This window comes from Megascapheus bottae, chromosome 10, assembly GCF_031878675.1.
Source record: "Megascapheus bottae isolate mThoBot1 chromosome 10, mThoBot2.hap1, whole genome shotgun sequence".
NCBI lineage: Eukaryota > Metazoa > Chordata > Mammalia > Rodentia > Geomyidae > Megascapheus > Megascapheus bottae.
The window spans coordinates 57,421,606-57,442,577 of record NC_143518.1 but is presented as its reverse complement, the minus strand read 5'-3'; the positions used below and the strand labels follow the sequence as shown (position 1 = coordinate 57,442,577).

At 54.7% G+C, this 20,972-nt stretch overlaps 1 protein-coding gene across 3 annotated transcripts in view; it reads right to left on the bottom strand.

The window, feature by feature from the left end:
* Syt2 (synaptotagmin 2) overlaps window positions 1–20,972 on the bottom strand; it is a 95,289-nt gene that overhangs the window by 17,094 nt on the left and 57,223 nt on the right. Inside the window, exon 1 of one of the 3 annotated variants that reach the window (XM_090341414.1) lies at window positions 18,441–18,559. The exons of 1 other annotated variant lie outside the window; for it this stretch is intronic. In XM_090341414.1, the coding sequence (XP_090197540.1) occupies window positions 18,441–18,459 (19 nt within the window). In that variant the 5' untranslated portion in view covers window positions 18,460–18,559. Of the gene's footprint in view, window positions 1–18,247; window positions 18,332–18,440; window positions 18,560–20,972 lie in introns of those variants that run through there. One more of the 3 variants, XM_090341415.1, reaches the window with a different exon arrangement.

Genomic DNA, 20,972 nt, shown 5'->3' with positions numbered 1-20,972 from the left:
GGAGGAACGTTCTAGAGAATCTAAAGAGCCCGACGGCTGCTCAGTCCCATGGAGACGGCCCAGCCTTAAGCACAATGCACTGAGCACATGGGCATTCATCAAGCCCTTCCTAAACTCTTCTAATGAGCCAGGGTAAAATGGCCTCGATCCCTAGCTTGTTTTAAAATAATGAATGGAGGCTTCTTGGAACTTCTTGGGACTTGGACTCTGGGCGTTGCCCCTGAGCTCCTCAGCTCAAGGCCCTTCCCCCTTAAGCCTCAGCACCACTTCTGGTCTTCTAGTGGCTAATTGGAGATAAGAGTGTCGGTCCCATTGCTCAGGCTGGCTTTGAACCACGATCCTCAGATCTCAGCCTCCTGAGTAGTTAGGATTGCAGGCGTGATCCATCGTGCCTGGCTTGGAACTCCTCTTCTTAAAATCATACTTTATTGAGATGCAATTCATCAACCGCGTCATTTACTCATCTAAAGCACACATTCCAGTGGCTTTTAGCGCATTCCTAGTTGTGCTAATACCGTAATCTAATTTTAGAATCTTTTCACCATCCCAGATGAAAACTCTGAGCCCATTAGCAATCATTCCCGCCTCCGCCCAGCTCAGCAGACTCGAATCTGCTTCTTGTCTCTGCAGAATTGTTTGTTGTAAATACTTCATGAAAGGACATTCATAAAACACTTCATGTAAAAGCAGTCTTCGTGATGGCCTCCTTCTACTCCGTGTGTTTATCCTGCATGGCACGTACCAGCTTGCCCTTGGTTTTTATTGCCATAATAATATTCCATTGTATGAATAGGACACTTTTTTTTTAGCCAGTCCTGGGGACTGAACTCAGGGCCTGAGCACTGTCCTTGGGCTTTCCTCAAGGCCAGAGTTCTACCACTGGAGCCACAGTACCATTTCCGGCTTTTCTCTGTATGTAGTACAAGGAATCGAACCCGGGTCTTTGTGCATGCTAGGTAAGCACTGTACCACTAGGCCAAACTCCCGGCCCCATTAGGACATGTTTTTTCTCTAGCCACCTGCACAGATGTAAGTTTGGGCTCTTACCACCAAGGCTTGAGGTTCCAGGTTCTCGATTTGCATTTCTCTAATGACTAAAGAGGATGAACACCCTTTCATGTGCTTATTAGCGACTTGAGGCACGCAGATTCAATTCCTTTGCCAAATTTTTAATTGAATATTTATCTTTTTATTATTGAGTTGTAAGAGTTCTTTATTTTAGATCTCAGTTCCTCGTTAAACTCAGGACAGGGTGACAGCTGGGCAGACTCCCAGCCCCTGGAGACACTGTCCCGGGGTGGCCGCCCACCAACTCCACAGGAACAAAGAGGGTGTCAGACACATGACTTGCAGAAACGCGCTTTAATTCCAGGGTTATCTTTCCAATCTTGTTTGAGGGTGGTCTTTGACATGCCCAAGGTTTTTTATGTGAGTGGTGTTCACGTTGTTGCTTTTGGGGTTATATGAAGAAAACCATCACAGCAACCAAGGTCACCAAGACTGGCTCCAATGTTGTCAGTTATGAGATTTATAGTCTTAGCCCTTGTGGGAAGGTCTGTAGTCCAATCCACTAGTGGTTGTTTTGTGTGTGTGGTGGAAGGAAGAGGTTCAAGTTCATGGTGTGAATTTCCAGCTAGCATAGCACCATTTACACAAAACACTCTTTTCCTGCTGCAATGCAAGGTTTACCTGTGGACTCACAAGGCTACTGCACTGATTTACATGTTTATCTGTGTGTGTGTGTGTGTGTGTGTGTGTGTGATGACTGAGGCTTGAACTCAGAGCCTTGGGCTCTCACTTGGCTTTTTTATTCAAGGCTAGGGTTCTACCATTGGAGACACACCTGTACTTCCAACTTTTTGTTAATTAGTTGTAGATAAGAGTTTCATGAACTTTCCTGCCCAGGATGGCATTGAACTGCAATTTTCAGATCTTAGCCACCTGAGTAGCTAGGGTTACAGGTGCATGGCTCTACCTGCATATTCGCATACCAATACCACCCCTTCATCTCAAGTTATCACAGGTATGCAGTAAGTTCCGAAATGGGGTTGTATGAAACTTTCAACTTTATGCTTTTGTTAAGATTGTTGTGATGAGGGTATCGCTCTGTGATCAAGAGACGCTGGGTTCCGTCACCACCTGGAGAAAGTAAATAGAAGTCTCACAGACTTTCCTGCCTGGGCTAGCTTCAAACCACCATCCCCAGAGCTTAACTTGTTGAGCAGCCAGGGTAACAAGCCACCAGCACCCAGCTTCACTGCAATCTAAGATTTAGAAATGACTAGCACATAGCAGGTGCTCAGCAAGGCCTGGGTGATTTCCATGTCTGTGCTCTCTGCTCAGCCCTCTCCCAGCTGGAGCACCAGAGAGTGCTCACCGGCACTCTCTGGAGAAGAATGAGAAAGGAGGTGGAGGGGCTTACCTACATGGAAATCAGGGGGAAAAGAGGCCTAAGACTTGGCTTATGTTCTCAACACTCAGGTGAGAAAAGGAGGAGCAGAGAGGGGGAACTGCTGGGGTCAGGTGATGCAGGCACTCTCCAGCCCCACAGCTAGGAGGCAGGCTCTTCCTCTGCACCTCTGGCTCCATGCTCCTGCCTCTCCAGGCAGCTGCCTTCCTCCAAGCCCAAGCCCAAGCCCCCAGCCCAGCCCACAGGGATCCTGTGACTCTGCCTGCAGGGAGGAAGAGCAAATCCTTGTGTATGGAGCTTCTTAGTCTCCCCTGGGCCCCCATCAAAATCCTGAGGTGGCAGCCGTTTGGAGAAGTTGAGGATGATAAATAGACCAGGCTCCAGGGGCTCCCAGGACACAGCAAGCCACTGTCTGGTCAGAATCACCCAAGCAAGGAAGCATGAAATGGCACCATTAGGCCCAGAAGGCTGTAGCTGTCCCCAAAAGATCCAGGCCTGGGAGAAGGGACTGAACTGGCCTCCAGGACACAGGGTGAAGGACTGAAGAGGGAGAGCCCTCAAGGCCCAGCCAGGGGACACCCGTCCCAGAGGAGGAGCGCGGAGAAGTGCCCCAGACCTGGCCCACATCCAGACGCAGAGCATTGCTGCTCCGCCCCCCCCCCCACCTACGGCGCTGCAATGTGCATCCTAACCAGTGAAAAATGAGACTATAAGTGACTTGGAAGGCCAGGCAAGAGAGGTAGAAGTTCAAGAGCAGTTTCTGATTAGCCTGAAGGCTTGGGGGCCCTTTGTGAGGCCCCTATCTGATTCCCCCCCAACCCCCTCCCCTCCCCCCCCCCCCGCCCCAGGCTGCAGCCGCAGGCTGAGCAATCCCAAGACTGGCAGCGAGCAGGAGGTACTCCAGGCTGCACGCCAAGGGAAACGATTGTTAGAGGCACCATGATTGCCATGGTATTGGAGATGAGGCAAATTTCCCCCAGACAGGCAAGTGACCACCCACGGTCACACTGCTGGTCAGCAGAAAAACTGAAACCTCCATCCGCTGAGTCCCATCTCCTGTCTTCCTCCTCCTTTCTCCCATAATCCTAGCTACTCAGGAAGCTGAAGCCTGAGGATGGAGGTTCAAAGCCAGCAAGGGTAGGAAAGGCCATGAGATTTCTATCTTCAATTATCCAGCAAAAAGCCAGAAGTAGAGCCATGACTCAAGTGATAGAGCACCAGCCTTGATCAAAAAGTTAACAGGGAGCACCCAGACACTGCGTTCATGCACCAGAATCAGCATAGAAAGCAACCAGGGAGGGAGGGAGGGAGGGAGGGAGGGAGGGAGGGAGGGAGGGAGGGGGACATCTGCCTGGAGGCTGCACACGCCCAGGGGAGCACAGCATTCACTGCAATCCTGGTTTAGACTAATCCGGGACTGAGTTGACAACCTACAGAGTGGGAGGGAAGGCCAGTTAGGAAAGAAGCAGGGAGGGGCTGAGATGACCGGGCTCTTAGCTCAGACACAAGGGCACACACATACACACACTCCCAGGGTGTGCTGCTTGGAGGGTCTTCATTGGACGGGTGTCGGCTAAGCAGCCTCGGTGTGCCAAGTGGAATGAGCCAGCAGTGGGGACTGCAGTTCTAATCGGTATGCGGTGCGGTGAAGGGGAGAAGAGCCCAGGCCTTCTATCAAATACACCTCCTGGAAGACGTGGGGGTGGCTGGTGAGGCTCGGGGATACGTGGCTGGAAAATCTGTGTGGAGCTGATGTCCCCTTGGAAGCCCGGCTTCTCCCCAGGAGCCCTGCTGTCCATTGGTGTGCCCCCGTGTCCCCGAGTCCTCTCCAACGTGATGTCATCAGAGTGATATTCTACAGGAGAGTAAGCTCAGGCCCCCACCTCCTCAGGAGTACACACGCATGAACACACACGTTCACACTCTCCATGGTCAACTGCCACCCCAAACCTATTAACTATGACTTGGGGCCTGCAGTTCTGTGGATTCTCCCCCTCCACCCTGGCCTTGATTAAGGCACATGATGGAGACTAGATACCGCTTACTTAATCTTTTCCAGCATTGTGTTTGCAGAAGGCTACGTAATGAGATGGAAATAGGTTAGCCAGCAAGATGCCCGTCACGAAGCCAGCGGGCTAAAAAAATGATCAATACTTAAGGATAAATTTATGACATTATTTTTTGCACCAAAGGTCCAGTCCAACATTTGGTCCTAGGAGGCAGAGGATAAAGCTTTAATGAGTTAATTTTCTAGCTCATTTCGAAAATAAATTACCCCTTTCTTTATGTTCCTTGTGTGCAGAGGCCTGAAGAGCCTTCCTTGGTGGGTTCACGCATACCTCTAGCTGGCAGCCAGCTTGCTGCTGTTCACATAGACAAGCAGACAGGGACTGGGGATGCTGACCATTCCAAGATTCCTGAGAACTGGAAATCCCTTCCTGAGGTCTAACATCAACCTCTCCTGCTGCAGCAACACTTACTTTCCTTCTTTCACATGTAGGCTGAGGTCAGTAAGTCCCAGGTCACAGAGAGACCTGAGGCAGAGGCTGCTGTGCTAAGGCTCACAGCCTGATAGTTGAGTGCAGGGGCCCTGTGGCACAACCTCAGGCTGGCTGAGCCACTTCACTGGCAGCTCACACATCTGCAAGGGAGGGTGAAGCAGCCCTGTTCTTCCCACTTTCAGGCTTCAGGGTGGCTGTGGCAACCAGACAGAAAGCTCTGACTCAGGCCCTGCAAACTGCAACACCTCCTGCCTTTCCCGGCTTCCCTCTCAATCCAAACCCCACACAAGGCAGTCTGCAGTGCTAAAGCCCTTACCCAACCCAGCCCAGAGTCCATGCCTTAACTAGCCAAGTAGGTGGCTCAGGCCTGTAACCCTAGGTATTGGGGAGGCAGAGATAGAAGATCAATGTTGAAGGCAAGCTGCAGCTTTATGCCCCTGTTCAGAAGATTCCATCACAAATACCTGTTATCCCCAGCAACACTGGAACCACAAGTAGAAAGATGCAGCCTGGGCCTGCTGGGCCATAAAGCAAGACACTATCTCAAAGCAACGAAGGCAAAAGGGAGCTAGAGGCATGGTTTAAGTGGAAGAGCATCTGTCCAGCAAGTGGAAGGTCCTCAGTTCAATCCCCAAGACTACAGAAACTGAGGCTCCGTAGGGACCTTCTTCCTTCAGGTGAAACGTATGGCACGGCCCCAGCTGTCTTCCCCCTGGCTTCTTTGCCCTGTTGCCCCTATGCTGCCCTACCAAGCCCTACAGGTTCCATGTGCACTGCAGCTAACTACAGAGGATGGAGGGCCTCAGGTTAGGTCCATCCGTGCCCCCTCCTCTGACCTCACAGCCCAGGACATGGGACAGCAAAAGCCCCCACTGTGGGGACAGGCCAAAGGCTTCCTGGCCAAAGGGGAGAAGCTGAGAAACCCACCCAGCCACGGAGTCCAGGCAGCCTGTGGGCTTCAGCTGCTAACTTCCCAGCTGCCTCTGGGTTCCCCAGAACCCCAAGCCATCCCTCCCAAACCCACAGGCAGCTCTGTGGGGCAGAGGGGATGGCCTCCCACTTGTTGGCAGCAGGTGCTGGGAACAGAGCAAGGTGGCATCCCCAAATATGCAGTTGAGCTGGGTGTGGGCTAGAGGAAGCACTGGGGAGCAGGGGTAGTGCTAAGCACCAAGAGAGAGGATGGCACCTCTACCCAGCAGACTCCATGCAGAGAGCATGGACATGGGGCATGCAGCTCTGCCACGGAAATACACAGAACCTTCCACCATCCACCGAAGGCTTCCTTCACCAGGGGCCCCATTCCCGGCCCTTCATGCCACAGGTCTGTCCTCATTTCATTCTCAAAACCATCAGCCACTAATGCGTCTTCTCATTAAACCACAAGCATGAGCACGGCTAAGTGCCACCCTCCACAGGTGGGCAGAGCCGAGGCAGGAGAGCAAACGCGGGCACGTGTGTGGTGAATGGGTTATGTAGGGGGCATGTAGGTATACTTTGGAGATTGCACGTGGGCGGGCACTAGGCAGGGTGCAGGGGGTGAAGAGGAAGGGTGTACAGTGGGTTTGGTGTAGTAGTGCAAAGAGGATATCCCTTCATGGAGACAGTGATGGAGCAGGACGATGGGCAGGAAGATAGGCTGTAGTGCTCACCAGGAGAGAACCTGCCCTCTGTCCTCCCTTGGGGCCTGTCTGCTGAGGCCCAGGAGTGCCCTCTGCCGTCTGAACGGAGCCAATGCATCCACCAGCCGAATTTCCACCAGCACCGTGCCACAGCCCGGCTGGCACACAGCTGAGCCGCCCCTGGCTGACTGACTCTAAGCTCGAGTCAACACTCATGCCCTGGAAAGTAGGAAGCAGGGGCGGTGGGAGGCCAGAGGGGCGGAGGCTCCATTAGCCCAGTAATGGAGCAGAACATGGGCAGCGCTGCTGTCCATCTCAGGGGCCCACCCGGGACATGCTATAACTGCCCATGAGCGGACTCTGCAGGGACCACAAGGCTGTGTGTGTGCACGTGTAGATCACATATAGAAGCACATGTGTGTCCGTGATCATGTATGCAGAGCTACAGATGTGTGCAAATAAGGGCGCAGGTGTGGGGCACAGAGGTGTGTGAGAGCAGGAGGGCTGGTGTCTCTGGTCACACTGTTTGTCCAGAAACCCATGGTCACTGCTAAAGGCCGAGGGCTTGGGTGAAGAGGGGGCAGGTCACAGCACAGAGGCTTGAGACAAGAAGAGACCCCAGGGTCTAGAGCTTTCTCCACAGCACTGCTCTGGCCACTGCTGTGGTGGGCAGAGCTGGCATCTCTGGGGATCATTTCCTCCTCCACAGACAGGGGTGTGGCCTATCTGTGCTGGCACAAAGCAGACCCTGTGAAAATGTTTGCCTCTTTCCTTGGCTCTCCCCCAAGGAGGGTGAAACACTCAACACCTGCACAAGTCACACTGGGGTCCCCAGGCGCTAGTCAGGCTGAGGCGTGACCACCATTCCAGGCTCTGTCCAGGGCCCATGGGCTGCTATGGTTTATGGCTGGGGAGCTGGAGCCCCACACTCTCCTCCCCATTCTCATGCTCCTCTGCTGGGGGCTGCATCCCTCCTGAGTGGGGTCCAAGTTACTTATGTAGACTGCTCAACCCCCCATGTCTTGTTTACCTCCACATTTCCTCCCTTCCCTGGGAGCAGCCTTGGCCGGGCTGCAGGCAATTAAGACGATGGCGTGTGAGGTCTCACCAAGCCTGCCCATCTTGGTCAATGGTGGGTGGGCAGCCACTGGACAGGCAGAGCCTCCAGGGACAGCACCCAGGCCCTGAGTTCAAACCCCAGGACGGGCACACACACACACATAAACAGAAAAGAGGAGACAGAGGCTGGGTAGGATGTGAGGTTTTGCTGTCCACCCACACCGTGGACATATCACCTTTCCGAAGGATCCATGCACCCCACACAGCAGAGTTTCCCAGCTGTGGGGCAACTGGGGAGCTGGGAGAGGCCAGGAGATGTCTGAGGAGCCCAGGACGCCATCAGCAAGTGATGGCCCCCAGGGAGGGCCAGTGAGGACTCGCTTCCCTTCCCTCCAGGCACTGGAGCAGACGGCCTGCCATAATGGCCAGCACCTCTGACAGCCCATGGTCTTTGGAAACTAAAGTGGGTCATGTAATTCCCTCGGGCTCAATTAAGTCCCCCAAAGAAGCCAAGTTCCTCCTGCCAGACCTGGGGCTGGAAATGCTGCAGGAAAGGGAGCAGGAGAGATAAACTGGGGCCTCAAAACACCAGCAGCACAGAGGAGGGAAATGCACCCTGGAAATCCCACCTTGGAACCGGGTGGGATCTAGGCCACAGGGGCAGCTCCATCTGGGAAGGGAGCCAGGGAATCTGAGCAAATCAGATGGAGCGGGCATACCTCAGCACTGCCACTTTGGCCACTTGAACTGGGATAGTCACTTACCCCACTGGGCTTCATTACTACATCTGCAAATGGGACCTTCTTCAGGGCCACCAGGCTTGGGAAGAAATTGCATGCAAGGGAAGGCATTATGATGCTCATACCCACTTTTGTGCCTCTGACCCAGCAAGGAGCATACAGGGATGGATCCAGGACAGGGTGGGGGGTCACTATTTATTCAACCAACCTATCATGGTTTTGTACAGGTCCTGGGACTTGAACTCAGAAAGTTGTCTGCTGCTCACAGTAAGTGTTCTGTCATACTTTTACTTCCTGCTTTTTGGTAACTGAAGACAGGACTTTCTAGAATTTGGTTGCACAGGCTGGCTCTGAACCATGGTCCTCAGATCTCAGTCTCCTGAGTAGCTAGGGTTATAAGAGTGAGCCAGAGCGTCCGGCTTTCAATGTCTTTGGTGAGAATCCATTTCCCTCACCCCACCCCGCCGCTGTCCCCTTGTTCCTCAATAAACCATCCTCCTCTCACCCACACCCTCAGCTCCAACGCAGCTAGCTTTCTTGAGGTCCAGCTCAGGGGTCAGGTCCTCCTTTTTGTGCCCCGGCTGTGTCCCTGGCATCTTCTCTGCCTCCAGACCTGTCTACTGCCTGCGTCCATCCTGCCCTGTCTCACAGATGTGCCTCCTCATGTCGGTGGCTTTACCCTATGTGGCTCCATTTTCAAGGCTCTGGTTTTGTGTGTGTGTGTGTGTGTGTGTGTGTGTGTGTGTGTGTGTGAGAGAGAGAGAGAGAGAGAGAGAGAGAGAGAGAGAGAGAGAGAGAGAGAGAGAGAGAGAGCTGTGTTTCTCAGAGGTTGGCAGAGCTTGACTATTCTTCCTCTAGCTCCATCTTTTCAGGTAATCAAATGAGAATTCAAGGAGACCAACATTCCCAGACTCCACCCTTTAACTTATACAGAGCCACACATGGGTACAGCTAGGCTCTGGCCTATGAGTTGGGTGGGGGCTGTCAGATACAAAGATGCTAATGGAGCTTCCTGAGGTTGCTAGAGAGAAAGGTAACACGAAGAGGTGTCGTGGCAGGCAGCTCATTAAACCCACATTAAACCCACGAAGCTTAAAAATAGTGAGACATGCAGCAGGGGGGAAGGGACACTGGGGACTGCAACTGAGCTCTCAGCTGTCACAGCAAAGGCAAGATCAGCAACCCAGAGATGGGATCCACAGCCAGTCAAGGAAGGCTCTCAGCCAGCACCTTCATCCATGAGTACCTTGGCACCAGGGCTGCCGTGGCCTATTCTGCCAATAGGGGGCTACAGCCCAGAGAAGGGTGCTCCCAGGTGTAGCTGGAGGTAGAGATGCAGGGCACAGGCACAGGTCCACCCCGGACGCATTCAGAGCCCACCCCATCCCCAGGCTGGCCCACCTGGAAGCTCTCACGTCTTCCTTTTTATTTTTTGTTGGTCATAGGGCTTGAACTCAGGGCTGGGGCACTGTTCCTGAGCTTTTCTGCTCAAGGCTGATCCTCTATCACTTTGATCCACAGTACCACTGCTAATTTTCTAGCGGTCACCTGGAGATAGGAGTCTCCCAGGTCAGGCTTGGGCTGGCATGGAGCCATGATCCTCAGATCTCAGCCTCTTGAGATCACAAGAGTGCCGGCTCTCACATCCTCTTTTCTATCATTCTAGTGACACAGGTGGCCTTCCATCAGACCCCCTGGCTGCCTCCTTCCATCAAGGACATGGTCCTGTTCTAAGCTTGATTCCCATCTGTAGCAGAGATGTCACACACCCTCGCACATAGGATGCAAGCCACTGTCCTGTGTCACACACACATTGCAGTACCCAGAACACGGAAGGGTTGACTGGAAGGTTCCAGGCAGGGAAAGCCTCCAGGCAGGGATGTCCTTGTCAGTAGATCAGCGTGGTTGTGGCTGCCTCGCCCAGCTTTGGAGAGTGCAGCTCACACTCACCGGAAAGGGTGGAAAAGTGAACCAGAGGATCAGAACCTGTGGCAACCACTTGCTCTGACACAGCCAGGGTCCAGTGCCAGGTGTCCATGGTGCTCACACTTTCCCTCGAGTGATAAAGGGAAGGGGGCTGCAGAGAACCCAGAGTGAGGACCCTGGAGTGGTGGGGACTGGGAGTTCAGATGCTGGGAAAGCATGGAGCATGCACACAGACAGAGCTGGAAGGAAGCTGAGGAGGGGGGCCGGAGCCAGCGGGCCGGAGCGGGGCCAGGAGCGTGAGGGAGCAAGCGGGGCCGGAGCGAGCGGGGCCAGAAAGAGAGAAGGGGGCCAAAAGAAAGAAAGAAAGAAAGAAAGAAAGAAAGAAAGAAAGAAAGAAAGAAAGAAAGAAAGAAAGAAAGAAAGAAAAGGCAAGCCAGCTGGGCAGAATGGCCCACGCCTGTAATCCTAGCTACTCAGGAGGTTGAGATCTGAGAATCATGGTTCAAAGCCAGCCTGGGCACAATTAACCACTAGAAAATGGAAATGGGGCTGTGGTTCACTGGTAGGGTGGTAACCTTGAGCTGAAAAGTTCAGGGACTACGCCCAGGCCCAGAATTCAAGCTCTATGACCCACAAAAAGGAACGAAGGAAGGAAAGGAGGAAGGAAGGAAGGAAGGAAGGAAGGAAGGAAGGAAGGAAGGAAGGAAGGGAGGGAGGGAGGGAGGGAGGGAGGGAGGGAGGGAGGGAGGGAGGGAGGGAGGGTTGTGATATTGACTGCATAATATGGACTATGTTAAACATCATTGGATTGTATTTAAGGAGGAAAATTACAAGGTATGTGAGCTATATTTCAAAGTTTTTAAAGTAAACAGGTATTTATAAATGTGAATAAATAAGATAATAAACAGTGCCAATCTCAATTTACAAGTGAGACTTAAAGGGAGGTAGCAATTTATCCAAGTCATGTGACTAGACCATTATAGGACCTGATTTGGGATTTTTTTTTAAATTTTCAAGTTCAGAGCTCTCTTCTGAAGCTTCCCCCAAGATCCTGGAAGCCAAGTATACCCTCAACTATTTTGGGCAAAGTCTCCATTCCCTGTCCCAAAGTGGCCAGTCAGAAAGTTCTACCTGTTATCTACTTTAAACTATACATGGGGATTTGAGATTAAGACCAAAGTCACAGGAGGCAAGTGTGAATGCTAGAATGTTCTCTAGGAGAGCCTGAGGAAAAGGGAAGGGTGAAATACGGTGGACTCCAGGACACAAGCTGATGGTTTACTTCAGGATGACCTTGGCTCAGCAGCCTTACCTCTAGGTGAGTCGCTGTTTGGGAAAGGGCTTTCAGAAGAGCTCCAGGGCAGTCAGTCCCACCCAACCCTCCCTTATCTAAACCAGCCACTTCCTCAGATGACTGGACAGCGGGATATGGGAAGTGGGCATCTCATCTCTCATTGGGTGAGTTGACCATCGACACCTGGTCACCCCTGTAGTTTAAGGGGCCTGACTTCAGAGTCCTGGACCCGCTGGTAGGACGGGTGCAGGAGAAGCCTGGATCCCATGCTGCCTCTTGGCAGCCCTCTGTGGAGGGGGTGGCAGAGGAAAGGGCTCCCGTTTTGACATCCCTGAGCAGAAGGGACCAGCTCAGTCTGCCCAGGGATGCCAGCCATGGCATCTGGCTTGAAGGAAAATAGCCCTCCACTTCCATTCTCTCATTAGTCAACTGCAGACCGTGTCACAAACATTTTTACTACTGCTAGGAGTGTTCTGAGATAAAACCACTATCTCTTTCTGGCTAAATGAGGAAGAACAGAAATAAGAAGAGACAGACTTGGCCAAACTCACCCAGAGCCCAAGAGGCCTCACTGGGAGAACAGCCCACTGGGTTTGGTGCCATGTGTAGAAAGTCCAATGTGCCAGGCTTGGCCAGGAAGCCCAACTATGCTCCAGGGTGGAGACAGGAAAAGGCCAACCTGTGCATCCACCAGTCCTGCTGGCCGTCCATCCTCCCCGCCTCAGCTGCACCCCAGGATGTCAAGTGAGAAAGACCACGAAGACAGAACCCTCAGTTCCTCTCTTCTTTTCCTGTTTCCTTTTGTTTTGTAGAATTGAGGTTGAACTCAGAGCCTTGTGCTTGTGCCATGCCCCCAGCTTTTTTTGCTTTTGTTAGTTTTCAGTGTCTTGTATTTATATGCGCACCAGCTTGAATCACTATCATGCTTCCTACATAGTTCAGGTGATAGGCACATGCCACCCAGGTTTTTGTTAGTTGAGATAGGGTCTTAAGTCACTTTTTGCCCAGGTTGGCTTTGAACTATTATCATCCCACTCCCAGGCAGAACCATAGGCATAAACAATCGTGATAGCCTTGTCTACATTTTCAAATGGTACAGCTAAGGTAGATCCAGAAATGGGAAGAAACTGCTTGCCTGTGCCGTGTGCAGTAATCCAACAATAGATTTGCCAGTTTCTAGATCTCATGTGTGCGTGTGTGTGTGTGTGTGTACTGGCTCTGGAGCTTGAACTCAGAGCCTTGGCACTGTCCATGAGACATTTTGCTCAAGGATAGTGCTCTTTCACTTTAGCCACAGCTCCACTCCTGGTTCTTTGGTGATTAGAGATAAGTCTCCTGCCTAGACTGCTGCACTTCAGTACTCAGAACTCAGCCTCATGAGTAGCTAGGATTATAGGCAGAAGCCACCAGCATCCAACTATAGTGGAATTCTATGTTTTTTGTTTTTTATTTTTGTGAGTCCCTGGGGCTTGAATTCAGGGCGTGGGCACTGTCCCTGAGCTTCTTTTGTTCAAGGCTAGCACTCTACCACTTACGTCACATTACCACTTCTGACTTTTTGTTTGTGTGATACTGAGGAATTGAACCCAGAGCTTCATGTATGCTAGGCAAGCACTCTATAGCTGAATTCTTGTAGCTCCCCGTCTCAGAGACTAGAATTATTAGGATTCATTGTAGCTATTAATACCTTAAATCCTCAGATCAACCCTACATCATTCAAGTGCTTTTGTTCTTTCATTTTACAAATGAGGAAACTGAGGTCACAAGTGTTGGAACAACGTAGTAAAAGCCCTACATCTAAACACTGAGGGAGGTAGGATTTGAACATCGGTCTCCAGGCAGAGCACGAGCCCATGAGCACAGCACAGCAGCGCCAGTGCCCACAAAGCACAAGATCCACTGTTCCCACTTGCACAAGTGCCAGGGCCCGGGGGTCCATGGATGCAGAGAGGCCCTCTTGCCTGGAGTCAAGCTGCACTTGTGCCCAGGAGCCATGTGTTGGAACTCAGACCTGGGGGCCAGGCAGCAATCTGTCTCCAGGAAGCCAGCTGTGCACTAGTCCGGACACTGGTGGGGAACACGGTAAAGGTGGCGTCGGAGCTGGCAGCCTTCCCATGGTAAGCAGCAGCTTTGAGAGGTGGCTCTGGCTGTCAATATATAGGTGCCCATCCCTGAGTCACTGGGCAGAGATGTCCTGAGCCTATGGCAGAGATAAGACTGCTCACTCTGTCTAGCTGCAAACCCTTAATGAAGTTGAAGGCCAAGGCACAAGGTGACGGCAGTGACCTCCACAATGCCACTACGGCCCCGTTAGCAGCAGGTAACAAGCAGGGCAAATTCCTCCAGAGTAACTGAGGTCTACAGATCACCTCCCACAACTGCCCATCAAGCAGATGCATCAAACACACTGGTGACTCTCACAGTTGGAAGTCCTTCCTTGTAGCTCACAGGAGCCCGTGCTGCTGCAGTACAGGCCTCATATTAGACAAGCCTCTGCGTCCACATACACCCTTTGTTAAACCGCTAAGAAGTGAGGCCATGAGCAATACCGCAATCACAAAAGCTATTAACACGGCCGGCAGCTGCTGTGGGTTCAAACGTCTCATTTCAGTAGGAGAAAGTCGGCCGCCCCCCCTATGTCCCCTCCAACCTCAGGACAGAGAAAAGGGAGCAGGATGGAGATGGTGAAAAGAAAAATAGAGATAATAAGACAAAGGCAGAAGGGGGAAGGGATAGAAGTCTCTCTTGACCTGCCAAGGACTTTTTCCATGTCTCTCTCCAGATAAGGAGACTAACCTTTCTCATGGCTCCTGCCTGAGACCTGCTCAACAGACCATCTGCTCTGAGGCTTTTCTGCCAATGTTTCAAAAGTCCCATTTCTCCAGGGAGCTGGAAGCTGGGGAACCATCAGCTCCAAAGAAGAAAATTTATTAGGGAAACACTCCGGCTCCACACTGAGACACAAAGGGTTATTTAATGCGGGAAAAGCCGAGGAAGGCCCACATTCTGTAGCCTTCCTTCTCAGAACAGATTCCCATCCCAAGTCAGACTTACTGCCTGTCCTTGGCCACTAGGCAAATATTGACTTTCTTTCGCTCTGCATTGCCTGTGGCCATCGCCTCCTCCCTCTTGGAGGCAGGCAGGCTGTCAGTTCAGCCGTCAGCACAGACCCAATGGAGGCAGGCCCCAAAGCCAAGCATGTCCTGGAATTCAGACTTCTGTCTTTGGCCTTGTGTCTGTCTCCCGCGCCCCTTCATCTCCAAGCGCATGCGGGTTTATATCTCGCATTGCGGTAATCCTGCTGCCATCGGCAGATCTGACCAAAAGTGCACATATCTGGTTTAACTGGACACGCTGTGGCCTGATGCCAGGGAATCTCATGCCAGTCCTGCGATGGTCTCAAGCCTCATCGTTATAATTTGAAAAATGGGTCTGCCAGACGCAGTGATCTCTGTGCCAGGGAGAGGAATTCCTTCCTACAAGGGACCTGTGTCCATGTAGTGCAATCACTTTGTGCTGATTCTAGAGGAGCTGGAAAATAACCACCTGAGGTTTAGCAGGGTTTAGCATTAAACTGGGGATCTGCGCATGTAGCTAGCCTGGCTTCCACTACTGGTGCCAACTTGCCGTGTTACACTGGGCAGACACAGAGAACTCAAGGAGAGGACCTCGTAGTCCCCTCTTGGTGTTGCTCTGAGCTTCCCTCAGCCAATGCCCAAGGTGGGTAGTGATGGCCTACTCCTTCAGCCAAGACCTCTCCCACGACCAGCCTTGCATGGGAGAAAGCCCTGCCCCAGGTGTGTTCTCTCATCACGAGAAGCCTTGTTTGACCCACATCCCCTGTGTCTGAGCATCCCCTCCCGAGTCTGCACACAAACTACCGGAGTGCACAGCAGGAGGGGGACTCATTGTCCTGAAAGTTCTGCCTGGTGACAGTGGCAGGACCTGCCATCACACTAGGAATGACCCATATGCCTCAAGTTTCCTACAAAGTCTCCCCACGTGATTGCCAGAAGGACTCTACACGGTAGGAAATGGTACCGTCCTTTCACAGATGAGAAAACAGGCTCGGAGAGGCTAAATACTCTGTCTCAATCCACACAGCTATAATGGAGAGCACTGGTAGTCACTGGACGTGTCTGACTGCACGCTGATCAAACCATCAGTAGCACTGGGAAGGAGCTAGCATCACTTGTCCCCAGCCGGTGTCCCAAAACAGGACAGAGGGACAGTGAGCATCAATTACTTTGTGAGTCCAGCCACCACACAAAGTCTTGGCAAAATCAGAGCACCAAGGTTACAGAAACAGGGCCAGGCCTCTGGATTATCTCTACCAGCAGGAAACTGTGGCCCCGAGAGGGTGTGATGCCTAAGGTGAGACTCAAGCTTGGGAAGGCCCAACCCCACGCCTCGGCCATGCCATGCTTCTCCCCATCTCACCCACACATCTAGTCTGATCTGATCCTGGGATCCAGGGATCCCTCTGCGCCCTGGGCTGGGCCAGCCCTGAATGGACAGCCTCTGCCTCTCTGCTCAATTCTCATGTTCCTGGAAATTTGGGGAGTGGAGTGAAAGACCCCTTTTTCTGTGCCAGAAAAGAAAGAGGTAGAGAGAGGTAGAGGCAGTGCCTGATGCAACACTCAGCAGGAGGCTCTGGCCACTGAGGGGAAGACCACATAGCCAGTCCACAATCTTGGCCCCCTCCCCATGCTGCTGCTCACAGCTGCCCTGCTGCCTGCTTTTATTGTTCGATTACAATTAGACCAGCTACCGTTCCTGGAGCACCTCCAGGGCTGTGCGCTGCACTCAGCATTTTAGGTGCATTTCTTGTTTAATCTTCACAATCCCACAATACCACTATTATCATCATGCTTTGACAGTAAAGTCACTGGAGCTCAAAGACATAAAAGCACTGGCTCAAGGTCATGCAGCTTGTAAGCAGGAGAGCCAGGAGGCTCCGGAAATCCTCCTCCAGAGCTGTACAGGGTTTTGAAAACCCTGAGTCTCTCAAGGTGTCTCTTTTCAGGGGACAGTGTGGGAGAGGTGAGGGCTTAGCAGCTCCCACTAGGAGACTGCATGTTCCCCTGGAACTCTTTCCAGCTGCTCACACACCAGCCCTGAACTTGAGTCCCATGTTGTGGCTCTGCCTGAGTCCTGAGAAGTTACTTGGTTCAACCATTTCAATGCACAAGTGAGGAACACAGAATGGGGTTAGTACAAGGTCATACAAGGTCATATCCATTGGAAGTTGGTCCTGTAAACTCAACTCACCTCTTCTGCCTTAAACCAGGACTCTTCTCACAACATCTCAGGCCCAGACAGGCTATGGATTCATCACAACAGGCGACCCATCAGACATCACCCATGCCAAGATGGAGTTAGCTGAGACTTGCTTCCCCAGCGCCCGAGCTGGCAGATCTTACAGCTGTGGGCGCTGGGAGATAGAGATCTTCCCTGGTAAGCGAATTCCTTCAGGTCAACCTTGTGTGCAGTGCACCCAGCCCTGCCTGGAGACAGGGGGCATGAGGCACAACTTTATGAGGCCCTCCTTTAGCCCTGGCCTTCTACCCTCCCAGGGAAGATGCTGCCCCAGCAGAGAGGCTGCCACAGTGTGGGAACGCTGCCTCCTCCCTACCAGGCTGGAGGAGGGCTGGCTCGGCAGGCTGCTGGCTCCACTGCATTTCCACCTTTCTGGAGGACTGGAGGCCAGGCCACCTGCCCACCCCGCTCCCCTTTCTTGGCTCTCACCTGCAACGCGGGAGCCAGCAGGTGTCTGGTTGGGAGAGACTGCACCTGCTGTAAACCCCAATCCATTGTCCAGGGGAAGGCACAGAGGCTCTGAGGGTTACCTGGACGGCGCAAGGTCACCGGACAGTTCAGAATGGAAGCTTTTGGACACTCCACTTTCCCTCCTTGGAGAGCCCAGAGATGAAAAGCTGCAAATTCCAGGGAGCAGAAGCTTCCCGGGCGCCCCACGGGCTGGGTGGCCTGAGCACCCTCCCCAGATGGGTCCCATTCCTGTCTGATAGACCACGCGCCCCGGCCACCCTGAGATTCAGAGGGACAGCACAGCAAACCCAGTAGGAGGTCCCTGCCAGGATCTCTCCAAGCCCAGCTGCTTGCCAGACAGGACCCCGGGGACCCGAACCTCGGGACCCGGCTTCCCCACTGCACCAAGCGACGGACTGGCTGGAGTAGTGAGAAAGTTCGGGTAGAGGAAGGGGTGGAACCCACGCCCGCGGATCCCAGCCCCAGGAGACCGTGGCCAGCGCGGGCAGGGGCGCAGTGCCCCAGGGCGCCCCACTTGGCGCGCGGGCCGGGTCCTCCGGCTCACCCCCACGGCGACGGGCGGGGTCCCCGGCCCGCTCCTCCCCACCCACTCCCTGCTCCGCATCCCTTCCCACGCAGCCTGCGGTCGTCTCCGGTGTGGTCCCGGGCTCCGGAGAGGCGGCGGAGGGCGGGGGTTCCGGGACAAGTCGGGGCGCCGCGGAACTGGTCGCTCCCGGTCCCCCCGCCCCAGCCCCTTCCAGGGGCTCTGGTTCGCGCTAGTGACCGAGTGGTGCGCGCCAAGCCCAGAAAGTCCCAGTGCCCCAGCAAGGCGACCCCCGGACCCTCCGCGCCCCTGGCCGCGGGTGGCCCGCGGGGCGGGGCGGGGCTCAGCTCCCGGGCCCCCCGGAGCCCCCCGCGGCGGCTCTTACCGGGGACGTCCGGGTGCGAGCCGGGCCGTGCGCAGCAGGAGCGGGGGACGAAGGGGTCCCGAAGTCCGGTCCGACTCCCACTTCCCCGCCGCCGGCCGCTGCGGCTCTCCTCCCCCACCGCGGGCGCCCGCGGCTCCCCCACGCCCGCTCCCTCGCCCGCTCCCTCGCCCGCTCGCTCTGCAGTAGTAACAACCTGATTCCACTTCCCCCATCCGCGATTGCAATGCTCCTCACATCCGCCTGCGTCCGCGCCCCGCCCGGAGGGCGAACCCCGAGCCCGGAGCCGGCGACCCCGGGGCGGGGAGACCCTCGGCGCCGCGCCGCAACGCTCTCCTCCACGGGCGGGCGGGAGCGCGGGAGAGGGCCGGGGGAGCGCGGGAGGGAGGCAGGGGCGTGCAGGAGGGGGGCCGGAGGCAGGGCAGGTGAACCCGAGTGGTCCCAACAAGTTCAGGGCGGGGCGCCCCGGCCCTCGGAACCCCGCCGGGCTCCCCCCTCCGCCCAGGAGGAGTCCCCGCCCCCCTCCTGCGACACTCCCCACCCCGCCGCCCCCCGGCTGGGGGATGGGGGGATTTGCTGCGGGAGAGTCGGTGCAGTTTTTCTGGCTCTGGGGCGGGGGCGGGGGGATGGAATCCGAGGCAGACTCCGGAGGGGAAGGGGATGGGGTGACCGGAGGCCCCAGCCCTGGAGGGCCTCTGGGGACGGAGGAGGGGAGGCGAGGGGACCCGGCGCGGGAGAGGGCGGAGCCGGCCGGGGTCGGGCTGCTCCGCGGTGGAGCCGGGAGGCGCCCGGCACCTCCCCCCGCCCCGTGTCCCCCGCTTGCCTCCCGCTCAGCCCCCACACTCGCAGGCCCGGCCTAGGGACCCCGACCTTCCCCGCCTACCCCCTTCCGCCGCCCCCGCCCTCGGCTCGGGTCCGCCGACCTCCCGCTCTGCAAACTCAGAACGCAGAATCAAGTTTAGGGTTGACCTAGGAAACGATCAAGGCGACGCTGGGGGACACTTCGGGGTTCCCGACTTCTCGTCCCGCCCAGGCTGGGAGACGGGGACGCGCTCCCTGTGGAAGCGGCTCCCTGGCCCTCCCCAGCCCCAGGACAGCCACGCGTCCCCGCAGCCCCCGCAGCCCCCGCCGGCCCGCAGTGCCGCAGCGGCGCCTCCCCGCGGGGCGGGAGCCTCCAGCCGCGGGAGCCCGCGCGGCCGCTCCACCCTGCAGAAGAGCCGGCGGGGATTTCCGCCCTGCGGGAGCTCGGGAGGGAGCGGGTGCCCGCACTCACGAGTGCTGGAAGATGGGTCGCCATTCTTCAGATGCAAAGGGGGGGGCGTGAGGGTCAAGGTCAGCGTACTCAGAGGGAGGCACTAGGGATCCCCACACCCATCTGCACACAGGCATGTGCCCGTGCCAACACACACACACACACACACACCTCCGAATCTGCTGGGGGTTCAGCAGATCCCCCTCAGGTTGGACTGCAGAATTTCCTGATGGTTAAGAGTCTTTGACACCATCCTGCCTGCTGGAGGCAGCTTGTGCCTTAAGGTTGGGAGACGAGGTGGTGGCTGGCATGGATAAAATGCTCCCCTCGTTCATTTTTAATAAAAGAATCAAAAGATGCCTGAGCTTTACTCAAAGGCTGCCTCCAGGGAAATAGGGTCTAATGGGAGAAAACCTAGCATTTCTGTACGCTGAGGTTTGTGCCTTGTGGACATTATCTGCGTGTAACGCGTGTGCCCTGACCTCTCCCGGGCCAGCAGTGGAATTCTGAGTGTCCAGGGCCACAGAGTGTAAGGGACAGGTGACATCTGCACAGGGAGGGACTGGGTCAGGACTGGAGAGGAGGAGCCTTGGTGGGTCCCTTGAGACAAGGCCGCTGCATTTAGGAGGAGCCCCCTCAGGCCACAGAGGCCCCTCCCTCCCTTGACAGAGTCGGACAACCGCCTTAAACCCACATCTCCCTGGTCTTGATAATCCACCAGACCATAGGACAAGGCAGGGGACACGTCTTTGCTCCATGAAGTCCACATTCACATGGTGGGCTCATCCCATTTCCCCACCTCCCACTCCCGCCTCAGGCCCACACAGCTCCTCCCTCCCAGGGGAGCCTTCCATCCAGTTGCCCTCCTCTCATGCATTCTCTGCCCATCACCAGTATCTTTTTACCCACCTTCCAGTGTCACTAGCTCTGCCCACTCCCTCACTCATCACCTCACATGTTCCATAAAAACTCTTCTCTGCTTCAGGACCTTTGGGCAGTGGGGGGGGGCGCTGTCCTCTTCCTCCCCACCACCCCTTTTCACCCACCAGTCTGTTCTCTGATCCCTCCCATGCACCCATGGCTTCTCATTCCTCTGCACACTATTTACTTTGTCCTTTCATACCTGCCATCCCCTGCCCCTCCCCACAACTGCAAGCACCACAAAGGGAAGTCCTGCTGCCCATCTAGCCTGCAGGCACAGTGCAGACTCTCTAAAAGGCTCCATGCCTCTGAGGCTCAGTCCCCCTAAATCCCAGTGCTGCTGCTAGTGCATGGTATGACCGTGGGCAAGTTATATAACTGTCTCTAAGCCTCGTTTTTCTCACCTGCAACTTGGGGGTTTTAATTATAAAACAGGATTAAAGGGATAATGGGTGTAAAGAGACTAACGCGTCCATTCTCAGACCATCAGTGCTGACTCCTGCTGGTAAAGCAATAAGAGAAGACAGAATAAAGAAAGGAGCGCAGTCCTGCACT